The sequence below is a fragment of the Myotis daubentonii genome, chromosome 8 (genome assembly GCF_963259705.1).
Source record: "Myotis daubentonii chromosome 8, mMyoDau2.1, whole genome shotgun sequence".
NCBI classification, from domain to species: domain Eukaryota; kingdom Metazoa; phylum Chordata; class Mammalia; order Chiroptera; family Vespertilionidae; genus Myotis; species Myotis daubentonii.
Genome location: NC_081847.1, coordinates 62,179,527 through 62,197,077, shown reverse-complemented (window position 1 = coordinate 62,197,077; position 17,551 = coordinate 62,179,527). Strand labels below are relative to the sequence as shown.

Sequence of the window (17,551 nt, the reverse complement as noted above, 5' to 3'; positions counted from 1 at the left end):
AAAGCTTCAAAAGCAAAAATATTTTTGTCTTTTGTCAATAAGAGACTACTCATTGAAAGTGCAGGTATTGCCCTAGTGAAGTATAACAAGTATATACAGAACCCAGTGGGAGTCCCTGGAATGTCTGAAAATGCCAGCATCTAGGGCCAAAATGATTGAGGTCAGAGGAAACAATAACGTTAGAACACTGACAGCACCACTGGAAAATACAAAAGAAAGGTTTAACAAATTGATTTGGGATGTGGCCGTGCTTATCAAACAGAACAGAATACACTGAAAATCTGTTTTAGAAGTGAGGCTTGGTCTCCTTAGGTTGCCACACAAAGTATTTTCTTTTAAAAAAATTCAATTCAAAAAATATCTATATATTTTACAGATCCATGTCCCACATATCTTTTGTATATATTATCTCATTTTCCCTAGTCAACCATAAGAGGTAGGTAATATTAACTGCCTTTTAGGGATGAGTAGGCTGATTTAGAAAGGTTAAGTAATTTTCCTGAGGTCACACAATTAGCACATTGCAGAGTCGGGGTTTAATTCTAGGTCTATTTTACTTCCAAGTCTGGACTCTTTTTGTTACCAAAGTGCCTGAACTAGTAGGTATAAGAGGGTCTATATATGTAGAATATGTATGCATATACATATACACAAACACACACATATATTTCCTATATAATAAAAGCATAATATGCAAATCGACCAAACTGCGGACCAGTGGGCGGTGGGCGGGGCTTGTGAGTAGGTGGCACCAGGCCAGCCAAGCTGGCCCCTGATTGGCTTGCCTGGTCGCCTTCTACAGAGGGAGGCCAATGGCAGGGCGATGGGGGGCAGGGCTGGCTGCTCACTGCCAGTGCAGTCCCCTGATCAGTCTGCTAGTTGCCTCCTGCAGAGGGAGGCCAGACTGCAGCTTAGGCCCACTCCCCACCTAAGCAGTCAGTCGGACATCCCCTGAGGGCTCCTGGCCTGTGAGAGGGCTAGGCCAGGCTGAGGGACACCACTTCCCACCTCCGTGTGCATAAATTTTCATGCACCAGGCCTCCAATATATAAATAAAATGCAAAACTATGTATACACACAAGTATATTCATCCTTTAATGCATAAAATTTTTACTTCCAGATTTTAGTAAGAAATGCAATCATCTACTCAACCTAGAAATATCGATGCAAGGAACATAGTTTTAACAACATACATATTAAGACAAGGTTAGCAAACTGAGGCCAACTACAGATTTGGCCCCAACTTCTGTTTTTGTATTGCCCACAAACTAAAGATGGTTTTTATTGTGTTCAATTGGTGGAAGAGTATTAAAAAAAAGAATAGTGCTTTCTGTTATATGAGAATTTTATGAAATTCAAATTTCAATGCTCATAAATAAGATTTTGTTGGAACACAGCCATGCTCATTCATTTCCCTGTTGTCTAAAATGACTCTCACATAACAGCAGAGTTGAGTAGTTGCCACTGAGACCATCTGGCCCACAAAGACTGAAATATTTACTACCCAGCCTCCTGCTTTAAGAGAAAACATTCCTGCTTGGCTCACCAACAAAGTGCCATTACTCTGGATAACAAGAAAGTACTTATCAAGGGCAATAGTTTGTCACAACCAAGCTACTGCACTTCCTGTGGGAACCGTGTGTTCCAGCAATGGCAGGGAGAAAGAACTCTGCTTGCCTGACTTGTTTCAACTGTGTTACACAGGTGGTATTTTAAATGCCCACTTAAATATGTAATGGCATTTTCAACTTTTTAAAAAGCATAATTGCAATATACCAAAATAAAACCATAGACACAAATTGTTTTATAAACCTCAAACTACTGTATAAAATACATTTAAAGTAAAATAAAACACAACTCATTTAACAGTCAAATCTTCTATTAACACCTGAACTACTGAAAATTTATAACTCTTTACTATTAAAACGTGACCCTTAGATCTCATTCTACACAATGTTCTCTGGTATTAGCAAGATTTCAGCTAAATGTTTTTGTTTGTTTGTACTAATTTGTGATTTCAGTAGTTCCTCCCTTATATATTCCAAGCCTGAAATTGCAGATAATATTGAACCCTATACATGCCTTTTGTTCCTATACATACATACCTATGATGCAGTTTAATTTATAAATTAGGCATAGTAAGTGATTAACAATAATAACTAATACTAAAATAGAACAATCATAACAATATATTGTAATCAAAGTTGAATTTGCTTGCTCTCTCTCTCACCTCTCCCCCTGATAACTGATCTAATAATAGAGCAGCTACTGACAAGTGGGCAAGGAGTGTCTTTAGTGTGGAGACATTGGACAGTGGGATGATTCTCGTCTCAGGTGGGACCAAGTGACAAGTTTCCAGATGTCATCACGCTACTCAGAACTGCACACTATTTAAAACCTGTGAATTGTTTAGCTCTGGAATTTTTCATTTAATATTTTCAGACCACAGTTGACCATGGGTAATTGAAATCGCAGAAGGTGAAATTGCAAATAAGAAGGATCTAACTACTATATTTGAAAAGCTGAAAGCTACAGTGGTGGCTAAAGTAGTGGCTCCGTATGACAGACCACAAAGTCATCCTATCTTATTCTGGAGTAATTTACTACAACACAGTATTTAATCTTATAAAACCTTTTGTTGGATCTGACTTAATTGGAAAATATAATTAATCTTCATTATTTGCAGATTCTGTATTTGTGAATTTGCCTACTCATTAATTTATTTGAAACCCACAATCAATACTTGCAAAGCTTTCATGGTCATTTGTGAATGTGTACAGTATGGAAAAAACTTGAGTTGTCCACCATACTTATGCCAGCTGAGGTTGAAGAAGGTAACTTACTGCCTTCCTGTTTCAGCTCTTATACTGTAAACACGTGTCCTTATTCCAGTCTATGTAATGCCACATATTTCACATTTTCTGCCTTTTATTGGTGATGTTGCTGTTTACAATGGCCCCAAGTGCAGTGTTGAGTGTTGTTTAATGTTGTTCCTTAGCGCAAGAATGCTGTCATGTGCCTTATGGAGAAAATACATGTTAGATAAGCTTCACTCAGGTCTGAGCCACAGTGCTATTGGCTGAGTTCAATGTGAAGAATAAACAATACATGTTAATTTTAAAAGGTGTCTTTAAGAGAAACACACACACACAAAAATAAGGTTATGTGTTGACTGGCTGATGAAAATGTTTTGACCACTGGGTTGCAGAATTAATCCTGTATTTTCCACATAAGCAACAATTTGGTATTCATTCATCCAGCGGTGGCTGTGACTTTATGGAACATAACAACTGAGAATAATGAGGATCGGTGGTATTAGAGTGTATGGGTTTATTCTGAGTTCCCATTTTTATCAAAGTACTTGGATGTAGGAAGGACTCAATATTCATTTTTGCTAATGGTTCCAAGATATTATGTGTAGCCATGGGATGTAAACAAATGTAAAATAGAGAGGACCAATATTCACTCAATTACTCAACAAATAGTATCCCAGGAGATAAGATGCTGTATCCCCATGGCCTTTGGGAAAAGCCATTTGCTCTCAGGTAGGAAATGTGAATGAAAATAGAGCTATGAGATAAGCCCAGCAAGCTCAAGGGGGCCACAAGGCACACCTGACAAGCTCAGTGAACAAAAGTAAACCCACAGGATGGTCAGATCATAAATTGCTAACTGGGGCGGCCATGGCAGGTAGTCACATCCCAGGCCTACAGCTTCCTTAGCAAAGGTCAATTTTTACCTTAAATGAGCCCTGTCCTCTATTCTTATACTTCTAAGAAAACATACCTTTGAAATGTCAGAATAATTTTCTTTTATAGACCCCTCAAAGGCATAACTGCAGGCACTCAAGCACATGACCACAGAACCTCTCATAGTTATCTTGTTGCCCGCATACCGTCTCCATGTGCTGTAAATGCTAATTATTAATTGTCCTGTACCCACCAATATAAAAGAAGTATGTGTTTCTCCATTTTGCTTTTTATGCAGTCCTAGATGTTTCTCTGCTCTGCTTTCTCCTACCTCCTTAATCTACCGCCAACGGATTTCATGTACTTCCTTACATTTTCTCCTTTGATTCTAAAAATCATAAAAGGAATAGAAAAACAAACAGTCATTCTCCACTATTTCCCCAATTCACTGAGGTCGTGTTTCCAGGCATGTCCTCAAAAATCTGGCTCAAATAAACTCTCATAAAACTTTTCTATAGGTTTGTACATTCGTTCGTCAGCAGAAACAACCAGTTAACGATGGACTCTCTTTGCTCAGGAAGAGCCATCCTGGATGCTGGCCTATGAGGGGTTTGACATGGGGCTCTCCTTCAGCGGCCGGCCGAACAGGAGACAGGAAGCAGTTTAACACTGCAGCATCTCTGACCCTCCCCGCTTCAGTGAAGAGCAAAATTAGCTTTTCATGCTGCTACTTTCCCTTGCCGTGTGTGAGCAAAGAAGTTTGCTTACCAACCCAAATACTCACCACGGAAAACATGTTGGTGGGAGTCTTTTGTCGGGTCCTTAGAACCAAGGGGATTAAATGGCATATGTCTGTCCTCCCATACATAATCTAGTAGATCCTTCCTGGTTTTGATTTGAATAAAGAGCTAAGGTGGATCATACCCATTTACAAAACCATTACTTTTATTTCTTTTCCAAATGAGTTAAATAAACACCAAAAACATATACCGTAAAAAAAAATGTTCCTATAATGATAAAGAGTCAAAGCAAAACCACAAATTGTGTGATCTTAAGAAAATCAGGAATAAAATATTAAAGCATTGGTTTATATGGACATGTTATCAAAGTAAAGTAAAAACCTACTACTTTCCCAAAGGTAAAGGCATTCAAAGGATAAGGTTCACAGTGCAGTGAACTCTCAGTGCTTTCTTATGTCTGTTCATTAAAGTGGTTCTTAAATGACTTCATCCGGTTTTTTTTTTAAACCAATAAATATGACTTCCTCAGTTTTCTTTTTATTTTCCCCTCCAAATTTGAAACACTAATGTTCTTTTCAAATCATTTCTAATCATAGCTCAAATACCCATTGTATAAAATGAAATATGGAATAAAATTAAGGCAGAGTGGAGAAAAGAAAAACACAAGAAATAACAGACCACAAAGAAGTATAAGATGTTAACCCAGAAGAAATATTTTTTCTTGATCATCAAATAATAAGCACAAACTAAGAATAAAACTTAGAGATGAGGTTAAATTTAAAATATATACATTTAAAAAGTATTATCTTTGAAGATGAAAAACCATCATGTGAATCCATGTACCTCCTAAATGCAGCTCTAGGTCCATACTAAAGTGCCAGCCTGTTGTCCCCACTGATTTCTTAAAACAGACTGCTCATCTTTTTTTAAGTACAAAATGCAGAGGACAGGGCAACTGCTTAGAATAGCTTTCCTGCTTGATATCCAGTTATATTTCATGGCCACATCTAATTCCCCATGTCAGCCTCGAGAAGGTATGCAATTCAATTGTCTTGCACTTGGAATAAGGGCCATAAGGTATGAAATTTATGGAGTCAGGGAATGCTCTATTTTTCCATTAGTACATTTCAGTATTTCCCAAGTGTGCTCCAGGGAACACTAGACTCGAGATGCTCTGCAAAAGCCTAAATTGATGCCCAAAACTCCAGCTGGGCACCTGTACCTGCCATTTGTCCCTCCTGGAGATTTGGAAACATACCCTGACTTCGAAATGACTTGCAATACAGAGTGTGTTCAACTTTGTTTAAATCAGTGCTTCTTCTCATTTTGTCAACTAATATGCTTCAACATTCCTCGTATTTGTGGACCACAATTTGGAAAAGACCTATTCAGATCTAAAAAACTGGCTCTGAGCAGCAAATTCATGAGAAGCTGCTCCCTTTCAGGGTGGGCTTTACATGAAGTTCTGGTAACATAAGTGAGCTGGAGGCAAACACAGCCAAGAGGTGGAGGTGGCTGTGTGGGGAGTAAAAGTTGGAGCTAAATGTGAAGAGATGGGTAAGATCTCAGCTGCTCATGTACCAGGGAAGATGTCAGACTGATAAAGGTAAATCTGGGTTTAGCGTCCCTAAAGGGCAAGTTCCGTAAGTCCTCCCTGCACAGAAAATTTTGAGCAGGGATCAGCTGGAATCCACTCCTCCTCTTTCCCCAGGACCTTCAGTACCTAAGGAATTTGTTTTAACAGGGAGGCTTCTAGAGCAGCGGTTCTCAACCTATGGGTCGCGACCCCTTTCGGGGTCGAACGACCCTTTCACAGGGGTCGCCTAAGACCATCGGAAAACACATATATAATTACATATTGTTTTTGTGATTAATCACTATGCTTTAATTATGTTCAATTTGTAAGAATGAAATTGGGGGTCACCACAACATGAGGGACTGTATTAAAGGGTCGCGGCATTAGGAAGGTTGAGAACCACTGGGCTAGAGAAACAAGAAGACTGTCATCCTTCCAGGACTTTACCCTCACATTCTCTCTTGTCACTGCCCACTGCCCCTAGCCCAGGCCCTTTATTAAGAGGCATGGGGGAGGAGCTTTCAAGGCTACCTGAGCATTTTTCTCTTTGCAGAGTAACCATTTGCATGAAAGATCACTGTCTTCCTAGTCTCTAGCTAAACTCAGAAGAACTATATTCCAAAGCAGGGAGAAATACAGTGAGTATGGGATTCCAGCAGCCTCTCTGGGTGCAATGCAGGGTAAAGAATCCACAAAAATTGATGGGTGGCCTCTGAAAACTTGTGGGGCCCGAGAAAAGAGGAGGGCTAGAAGTAAAATCAAAGCAGAATCTTTGCGTTTTTGTTTTAAATGAGCACAATAAAGCAAGAGGGTGCTTATGAGAGTAAAATACTATTTTTAAACTGGTAGGAAGTCAATGCCTAAATCAAAGGAAGTAGGTGCTGCAGCCCAGGTGCACTGATGAAAACAGGTAGCAGGTACTTCTCACTTCCCACTGCTGCCACCCAACAGAGGGGCAGGTTGTAAGTGGCAGTAATCAAGACAAACATTAATTAAGGAATTAAATATGTGTTAATCACCAAATAGTTGACAGTTTATGTTTTAATGAATAGTAATTAACCCCAAATTAGCTGTATTCTGTGCAGCTTATCATTGGGATTTGTACCTGCGGAATACTACTCTCCTATAAGTAAGAAAAGCAACTTAAAATAACTACTTTGGCAAGAACACTTTACTCTGCTAAGAAAAGTTTTTGAAACTCTATAAATGCATAATGAGGATATTATTGGGGGAAAAGCTACAAAAACAAAAGATGCCCAAAACATCCTACTATGATTATCAAAAGTACACAGGGTGGTTGTGTCTAATTTATTGAAAACATCCCCAAATTGAGTAACTGCAAAACTCAGATTCTTACAAGATAAAAAACAACTAAGTCTTTTGTAAGGAGTGACACAGTAGGAACTAAAGTGCTCCACTATTAGCTGGTTCCCTTTTTACTGTCTTCCACAAATCTTAAACTCAATAAACTACCACAACTTATTGAGAGGTTAGCATGTCCCAAATGTGCTTCTTCTTTCATCTTAATGCCCTGCACAGCCTTTATACTTAGTCCCATAATTAGGGAAGTAAGTCCTAGTAAGTTTATATCAGTTGCCTGAGTTTAGACATAAACAGGGCTGATACTCAAATCCAGTTCTGTCTGACCCAAAACATATGTTCTTTTGGTATACTCTGATGATGCCCAGTTTCAAGCAACATGAAATTAAAAGAGTTAATCCAGCCTGGCCAGTGTAGCTCAGTGGTTGAGTGTCAACTCATGCACCAAGAGGTTGATGGTTTGGTTTCTGGCCAGGGCACATGCCCAGGTTGCTGGCTTGAGCCCCAGTAGGAGGCGTGCAGGTGGCAGGCTATGAATGTTTCTCTCTCATTGATGTTCCTATATCTCTCTCCCTTTCTCTCTCTCTAAAAATCAACAAAAATATATGTTTTTAAAAAGAGTTAATTCATCAATCTTAACTCATTATATCAAAACTACTTTTAGAAGGGTAAAATGCATGTTTTAGAAGCGAAGTACTATATGAGTAAAATTAAGAATTATCTATTCACTTTACATTAATTTTTTTAGATCTCTATAGTGTGTCTTGGCTAAGTATAATATCCTAACTACTAGTGCAGAGGTGATGTCTGGGGAGTAGCTGAGTCCCTGTGCATAGAAATATAATAGCCACATAAAATAGACTCACTTCCTCAGGCTAGTGCAGAACTCCATACAGAAAACTCTATATGGGAGATCAGTTCAAAGGCAGACAGACTCATGCAGGTTTCATGTTTCTAAGAGCATTAGGATATGACAGCCTGTCTCCTCAGTCAGGGTGCACCAGGACACAGACTGGGGACCGCAGGGAGCAGCAGGGAAGCCCCTTCCCAGGGCAGTGCTGCCTGAACACAGACAACTGATGTTTCTGACTTTTTTTCTGATCATTTCATATTAGGATATGTTAGGCCAGGGTGGAAATAAGATGTGGTAGGTACTTTCTTTCTTCATTTCCGTTAATACAGCTTGTCTTCCTCATCCCAACAGGGAAACATCATTCCGGGCTTATCTGATGATTTGAAGACCTATTGCTGGGAGTTTGTAAGTTTCCTGCTGACATCCCTCTTGTATCATCTAGAGAGTGCCATTTACCTTATAGCTTATGTTACCATTAGGGTAATGACTTCAGTATGTTTACCAGCCAGCAGATAAAGCAGAAATACAAGGGAAGTACTACCTTAACTATGCCTTTAAAACTTTAAAGGCTGATGCTCAGTTGGAGATCTCAGAAATTAAATGAGCAAGTGCATTTTTAGTGGATCCAAGCCCTTAAGAGATGTTGATTACCAGGTTTATCAACACTTGGCAACACTATATTAAATTAAAGAGTCTCTACAAATCCACCTTTAAATTCAAAGTATGAAGCTATTCCTAATGAATCTCCCAGTGAACCAAAAAGCTAGAATGAAAATTCAGTTCCAGTTCATGATGATAAATCACGTACTGCTCAGTAATGCGAGGGAAGTCAGAGGGAAAGGGGGGGGGGTGGAGTGCGTTGGGGGGTGAGTGTCCGAGGTTTACAATTAGGAAGGAAGAATATTTTATTCCAAAGAAATCAGTAAAAAAAGAATTCATTGCAACTAACAATGGTTTGATATACAGTACTACCTTTCAGTATAGTTGCTAATTCCTTTTGAAAGACTTATCTCCTAAGACTTTATAAATTAAAGTCTTTAATTCTGATGGTCTGAACTTGGTGTGTTAAAGGCTGCTATGAACTGAATGTTGTACCTCCCCGCCCCAAATTTATATGTTAAAGCTGTAACCTCCAATGTGATGATATTTTGAGATGGAGCCTTAGGAGGTAATTAGGTTTATAAGAGGTCATGAACGTGGAGCCCTCATAATGAGATTAGTGTATTTAGAAGAAGAGAAGAGAGACCAGAGCAAACTCTCCCCACATGTGAAGGGAAGACCTTATGAGCACACAACAGAGCATGGGAAGGCAGCCATTTATCAGCCAGAGAGGGCACGTGCCAAACAGAAAGAAGAAAATCAGGCACATGTGAGGAGGCCATGCCCTCTGACCTTGTCAAGAACTGTGTCCCACTGGCCTCTATCCAGCAGATGCCTAAGAAAGAGCTAATTAGCGCAGGTTCCAGGGCGCAGTGGGGACGGCACAGAACTAGGCCTTCTCCACTTTAGACAGTCTCCTCCAAAATGAGTTTCTAAACACATTCAGCGCTTTGCCTTGTCCACCAGAGAAAAGCCCTCTGAGGCCCGGCCTTAGCAAATCCATTGCCCTGCTTTCATATTAATCCTATGAAAGGGCACTTTCATCTATGAAAGATGAAACTTTTTCCCAGAGGTCATATTTTTGAATTATATCAAGATTTTAATATGCTTATACAAAATAAGGTATTTATTAAATATATTTCCTCAGGAAGAAAAATCAGTTGGATTCTTTTTGTTTTATAAGTAAAACAATACATGTACATTGGGGAAAATTTAGAATATGACAGATGGCAGGAAAAAAATCAAAACAGTAGCTGGGGAGATACCATTTTAAAATATACTTATTTCACCATATATTGTAGAATATATATATATATATATATATATATATATATATATATATATATATATATATATTTTTAGGGGCCTGGTGCATGAGATTCGTGCACTGGAGGGAGGCTGGTCCCTCAGCTGGCCTACACCCTCTCGCAGCGCAGTCCGGACCCCTTGGGGGATGTCCACCTTCTGGCTTAGGCCCAATCCCCTGCTGCTGCGCTCACCAGCTGTGAGTTCAGCTTCTGACTGAGCGGCGCTCCCCCCGTGGGAGCGCACTGGCCACCAGGGGTCAGCTCCTGCATTGAGTGTCTGCAACCTGGTGGTCAGTGCACATCAGAGTGACTGGTCATTCAACAGTTCGGTCAATCTGCATATTAGCCTTTTGTTATATATGATGATATGTATATGTGTGTGTGTGTGTGTGTGTGTGTGTGTGTGTGTCCCTAACCTTAACCCTAATTTAAACAACTAGATTTAATATATTGCTTTACATAGGGTTTTCCCATTTAAAAACATAATCTCAAATTCATCATGAAATGTTTCTCTACAACATTATTTTTATTTTCATTTTTTAAATATATTTTATTGATTTCTTACAGAGAGGAAGGGAGAGGGATAGAGAGTTAGAAACATCGATGAGCGAGAAACATTGATCAGCTGCCTCCTGCACACCTCCCACTGGGGTTGTGCCCGCAGCCAAGGTACATGCCCTTGACCAGAATCGAACCTGGGACCCTTCAGTCCGCAGACCGACGCTCTATCCACTGAGCCAAACCAGTTAGGGCTACAACATTATTCTTAATGGTTGCAAAATAAATTTTTGTATTGAGTTATCATAAATTAATCTCTATTAGAAATAATACTGTTTCTGATTTTTCATTATTACAAATAAACAGCTCTGAATATCCTTATAGTTAATTATTTGCAACCACTCTTATTTCCTTAGAATGAATTCATAACACTAGATTACTAAATTTTTAACACCTTTAAACTATATTGCCAAAGTTTACTCCAAATAAAAATTTTAACAATTTATATGTGAACTAACAGCTTTCACTAACCCTGCATTTCCATTTAAGAAACATTTATCACTCATTAAATACCAGAAACTGTTATAGATATAGGGTACAAAAATAAATAAAGCAATAAATTCATAGCCTAATTACTCTCATGATCAAATCCAAAGATAGAGGAATTGACGCCTCTTCTGGGTTAAACACCAAACCTGTGGAATGAATTCATGGGTGCCTTTCACACCATTCACTTTTCCCTCCCTGAGTCTAGGGGAGCAAACATGAGAGATGATCCTGCATACACAATGCATTTGGCTCCTCAGGGAGCCAAAGAGATTAAGAGAAAAGCAAAATATCATAGTCCTTTTAATGCATCCTCGTAGCCTGAAATGAAGTTATTTTTAAATATCAGGTTATTTGGAAAGGCGCTGTGGACAAAAGGAGAGAGAGCACCAAATGACATCGTTACTAATTTCCCGCTTTTTAAAAAATATATTTTGATTTTTTTGCAGAGAAGAAGGGAGAGGGATAGAGAGTTAGAAACATCGATGAGAGAGAAACATTGATCAGCTGCCTCTTGCATACCCCCTACTGGGGATGTGCCCACAACCAAGGTACATGGCCTTGACCAGAATCGAACCTGGGACCCTTCAGTCTGCAGACCGATGCTCTATCCCAGTGATGGCAAACCTTTTGAGCTCGGCATGTCAGCATTTTGAAAAACCCTAACTTAACTCTGGTGCCATGTACATATAGAAATTTTTTGATATTTGCAACCATAGTCAAACAAAGACTTATATTTTTGATATTTATTTTATATATTTAAATGCCATTTAACAAAGAAAAATCAACCAAAAAAAATGGGTTCGCGTGTCACCTTTGACACGCGTGTCATAGGTTTGCCATCACTGCTATCCACTGAGCCAAACTGGTTAGGGCATAATTTCCTGCTTTTGACACTGTCAGGATGCACTTGGGTTACAGGAACTCTCCCACAATCAAGATGTGACATCAAGATTGCTTTTGTGCCACTTCTTAACTTCTCCTAGATCTCCACCCTTGTTATATTAAATGAGAACTCAGAGAGGCCTCAAGAGAACATCCCAAATGACAGCAGCACGGACAGCAGTTCCCCGCCTGACGAAGACTCTGCCTACATACGGCATTTTCTTCCCATTGCTTATGGGGCTGGAGCAGGAACCTGCATCTCACTAGCTTTTCTCCATGGGGCTCACTTCTTAATGACTCATTTACCCCTGAGAGCCACTGATGGAAGAAGGGGTTGCTTCTTTTAGAAATAAGTGTTCAGTCTCCCTGAGTCAGATATGGTTTACTTAATATAGAAAGTACAATACCCTTGCAGATAGCACTTCCTGCCCTGCTCAGGTTACTGCTAATGTATGTATAAGCAAGTTTGAATTGTGTCTTTTACTCCTTTCTCAAGGTAAAATTACAAACAAAGTTTTAATACACTCCCTATTAAATAGCATAAGCTTTCCTTACCTTGGTATAAAAATTACAATAACACTTTTTATACATTCTCTGATGATACAATTTGAAGTAAATTTTTAGAAGTTAGAGGATGCATCAAAACATGAAATGAAAACTAAGAGCATACCTGATAAAAGTTAGGCCAAAAAGTACTAATGGCCAGTTCTGCCCTGTTCCATGTGCGGGTTGGCTCTCCAGATACATTCCAGATAGGGTTCCCCAAAGGCCCATTGTTGACCTTCACGTAGACATTGAGTAACCCGGGAGCAGAGTTACTCTTGCTGGACACAAAATAGTGAAAATCAATGCAGTGGGTATCATTTTCTTTGAGCTGCGGTAAAAGGAGGTGGGCTCTCTGCCCCTCAGGTCTGCCAGATGTGTTCACCAACATGAAAGAACCTGAGAAAAGAAAATCAAAGGAGAGTCACAATCTGAAACACAACTTTCTGGTCACTTCTGAAAAGCCACCATCATTTACATGGGTCGACCCTGAAATTCCGCAACTACTTAGGCTTTGAAAATCCCATCTCTCTTATACCTTTTCACCCCCAAAGTATTCTCAAGATCAGTGAATGGAAAATTCCTTTGATGTCACTGAAATTAATCTCCTAAGTAACAGAAATGTGCACAATTTGCAGACATGTGCTGATCAATCTAGTAGTCATACCCTGGAGCCCTCATAATTTTAATTTAAGTAGCCACTGTGGCTATTTAAATTAAAATTAATTAAAATTCTATAACATTTAAAGTTTAGTTCCCCCATCACCCTAAACACATTTCAAAAACTCAATAGCCACATGTGGCTAGTTGCTTCCATATTTGGCAGCAGAAATATTGATCTTTTCCATCATCTCAGAAAGTAGTATAATGGTACCACCATTTGGGAATCACATTCACTTTAAGATTCTCACATGACCTAGAGAGAGAGAAGAGATTGGTCTGATTTGTGGAATCTTAGAGAACTTGATTGACCTTATGATGCTCCTTGTAGTCAATGTAATAAAATTCTTGCAGTTCAGTCCCACCATCTCTCCCCCATTGCTAAAAGAACGAACTTCCTGACAGTGGGGGTGTTTTCATGATTAGGCATACTGTGACCATCTTGAGGATGGCCATTTTCAGAAGGCTCCCTGAGCTTTTTTCTGTCTTTACATCCATGACACTAAGCCACCCATGGAAGTGTTTCCACATGGAGTCAAGCTTGCCAGATACCCGGGCATCAACTGTGCCATGTGGGCCCTCCCCATGTTTAAGATCAACAGAAATGACAACTAAAATAATTATAGAAATTTTATACTTCACATAAAGAAAGGTAAAAGCAAAATGTTCTAAAATGAAAGGGTAAATAGGTCATTATAAGTCTTCTTCAGCAGAGAAAAATATACTGAAACTCTGAGGAGAAACACCTAAACTTGGGAGCATAAAGATGAAAAATAAAATTCTACTCAGGTGTGCTTGAACTCATGATTTCTACTGGGTGAGGAGACTATTGCCCTTGAATATTCTTTTTTAATTTTGTAAACATATTTTTATTGATTTCAGAGAGGAAGGGAGAGGAAGAGAGAGACAGAAACATCAATGATGAGAGAGAATTATCCATTGGCAGTCTCCTGCATGCCCCTCACTGGGGATTGAGCCTGCAACCTGGGCACATGCCCCAACCTGGAACTGAACCGCAACCTCCCGGTTCATAGGTCATGCTCAACCACTGAGCCACACCAGCCAAGAGAGTATTCCTTTTTAAACACTCCTCTTGTGATACATAATTTTCAAGGAGGAATGTATATATACATTTTATATATATATATATATTACTACACACCACACACATATATATAAATATATATACACAATACTAGGAAGAGTGTGGGATTTCTATCTTGTCTACAAGCTGTGATTTCCTAAACAGAAAAACGAGAAGACTACCTTTCCCAGAGAATTATGAGGACTAAATAAGAAAACAAATGTAGGTAAATCCTTTACAAATTAATAAGATATTGTTAAAGGATCAGTATTTGAAAATGTTTGCTTATGGCTGTTACCCTCCCAGTGTCCCTAGATGAGGTAAACTAGTGTTAATGCCATTTAAGATAGATAGGAATTATCTCATAGAGAAATTAAGAAGCAGCTTACCCAGACTTTAGGATGAGTTAGTGGCAAACCAGAATTTTGAGCCTCTGAGTTTCCAGCCCATTACTCATCCTGCCACACTCCAATAACCCCATGCTTCTCTGTGTGCTGCTTGAGCATATACGAAGCAAACAAACCCTTTCATAACAGTGAAGGAAAATTACAGTCGCTATTTGAAAATGGAGCAGTTTTTCAAGAGATGAATGTTATGTACCTGTAAATGTGAAAGCTAAGCCACAAGGGAAGGGTTATCTATGGAACATATATTCCAGTAATAAGGAAAAACTGAAATGTGATTTAAGAAAGAGTTGGGGACAGAGAAAGGGAACAAGTGGCAAGAGAATGCCATTGAAATGATTTGGGTTAGCTATATACTATAAAATGTAGAAATACCTTCAAAATACAAAGGATTGACCAACCCCGTAAGAAATCTAAAGCAGGCTTTTGTACTTTTCTGCTCTTGGTAAAGCTGTACTTTTCTGCTCTTAGTAAAATATAAGAAAATTTATTTCATATTCAATCACTTGGGGCTCTGTTACCTGCAACATAGCTACAATGTGTACTGAGGCATGACATGGCCTTGAGGCCATCTCCAAATCACCAAAACCTTTAGTGTTGCCACACTGCCAACATCATTTCCCGGAATGTTTCCATCATTTAAACTTGGGCAACCATGAGTGGCAAACATGACAACATGCAAAAGATGGCAAAAGTCCGCGTTTCCCAAATCTTGTAAAGTCTAGTTTAGATGCTTGTGTGAAGCTGAAACATACAAATCCCATTTCACAGCTTGGCATAAACTTGGTAACTTCCTAACATTCTGTTCAGGAAATTACCAGGGTTCCCTAAAATGCTGTTTTCCTACTTACACAGCCTTTCCTCCAATACTTGAATATGCTCCATCCCAGCAGAAAATGCTCTGTCAGCTTTCTGAGCTGTTGAAAGCATACAGATATTTTTATGTTGATTTCAGAGTGACATTCTATGTTACATACTCAAATGATTCTAACTTTCATACCCCTTTCTCTTTTTTCCCCCTTTTGAGCCAGAATCCAGTCTGTTTGTCACATGGCACCTTCTGTAATACAGATGACATAGGATTAGCAAATAGGGGAGTGACATCCATGTAAGACGGAAGTACCTTTGGTTCATGTGTGATCTTTTTGTAGGACATTATAGTTTTAGAGTGATCAGGGGCAAATTTTCTCTTACATGGAAGGCTATGTGGTAGATTTTGAACAAAGATAAAAATCCTGAGCAGTGCCTTTGCTTAGTCTAAGAAGTGGCAAGAAGAAGTCTAGTGGTTTCCAGAGCTATTCCTCTTTCTCCTCTGCTAAGCTGTCTGGGAAACCACAAGAACAGATGAAGAAACTCTACTCCCTACTGAGTTTAAAAAGGAAAGAACATGGACTGATGAAGAGGACAAACCCTGGATCTAATTTTCAAGTTGGCAGAAAGGGGTCTTTATTAGAAGGGAATGACTTCCAGGACCGGTTAGTGAGAAGGAGGCTGGAGCCCTCGGGTACAAGGCTAATGATGGATTCACTGGGATTCTAACTGCCAATGAATGGGAGTCAATGGGTCAGTGTTTTGATTAGGGTTGTTACTGTTTTTATTAGTTCTCTGGCTACAAAACTGCATCGATTGCGAGTTGTCTGCCTCAACCCCATTTTCCTCATAGGATTTTGTAAAATCAGTCAGAGATGTTCCAAGCACACGTGTGTCGTGCTGGTGAAAACACCTGCTACACAGTGTCTTCTTCCTTCACTGTTCTGGTCCACAGAAAGCAAATCTGTCTGGGCTTTCTCCATGGTCACAGGCAAGAGACCTCTCCTCCCATTTTCCAGAAACCAGCTGAGCATCACTGATGTCACACACACACACACACACACAACTTTTTAGAGGAAGAGTCTTCTCTTTACTGAGAACCTATCCCCTGGGACATTCCCTTGAGAGGCCCCCTTTTTTCTTCCTCCGGAGTCTCTCAAGTGGTATTTCTATGCAGTCCCCACAATTAATGATTAATGCATACAATGGCACCTAGGACAATGCTTACCATGTAGCATAAGCTCAAAATATGTTTGCGATTAGCATTATGATTATTTTGTTTCCTCATAGTTCCGCTAAATGCATGACTTCTCTGAATTTTCTGCAATTCTTTAGCATTCAGTTCTATAGATTTCTACCTGTCCACATCATAATCTTCCTGCTCCTATCCTATTTCACCTCAATGATAATTTTTAAATTTCCTTTCTTTATGAGAGAGGTCCATTAGTATTACAAATGGCATTACAAAACTCAATGAATTGAGTATTGAACTCAATCTTGCCCCTACATTTAAGCTTTGGGAAGGGAAGCTTTATTTCTGTGTGACCATGAGAATTTACTTTCAAAGTATAGAAGTACAGAAGGTGACATTTCAGCCAATACTGTATTTCTGCCAGTGCTGCAATACTATCTTATGGTGAGTTTAGAAGAGAAAATGTGAACATTTATGTTTAGCAGAGTCTAGCAACCCAGAATCCTTGGGGAAGTTCACAATTGTGCATAGAGAATGGGAAGTGGGAAGAAAGAGATGCCTTTTCATTGTTTGAATGTATCACCTACATGATATGAAAGAAAAGTCAACTCACCAGCCAGATGTTTAAAAAATTAAAAACATTTATATTCAATTGTACACTAAGAGGGTGATTTTTCTTAAATATCCCTATATGGCTGAATGTTTAATTTTCACCTCTACTTCAATGTTTTTTCTTGAGGAAATGAATTCTCAAGGAGTAATTGGGTCTCCTTTGGTAAGTATTTCCTTACTTCAACTTTTTTCCCCTACAAAAAAACACTCCAACTGGGCAAATAAAAGAAAT

The 17,551-nt window shown here is 39.1% G+C and overlaps 1 protein-coding gene across 5 annotated transcripts in view; it reads right to left on the bottom strand.

Moving 5' to 3' along the window:
• Positions 1 to 17,551, bottom strand: part of PTPRM (protein tyrosine phosphatase receptor type M) — a 661,667-nt gene that overhangs the window by 383,904 nt on the left and 260,212 nt on the right. For all 5 annotated transcript variants that reach the window (XM_059706595.1, XM_059706597.1, XM_059706599.1 and 2 more), the window contains exon 3: positions 12,685 to 12,956. In XM_059706595.1, coding sequence (XP_059562578.1) covers positions 12,685 to 12,956 — 272 coding nt within the window. The remainder of the gene's footprint in view (positions 1 to 12,684; positions 12,957 to 17,551) is intronic.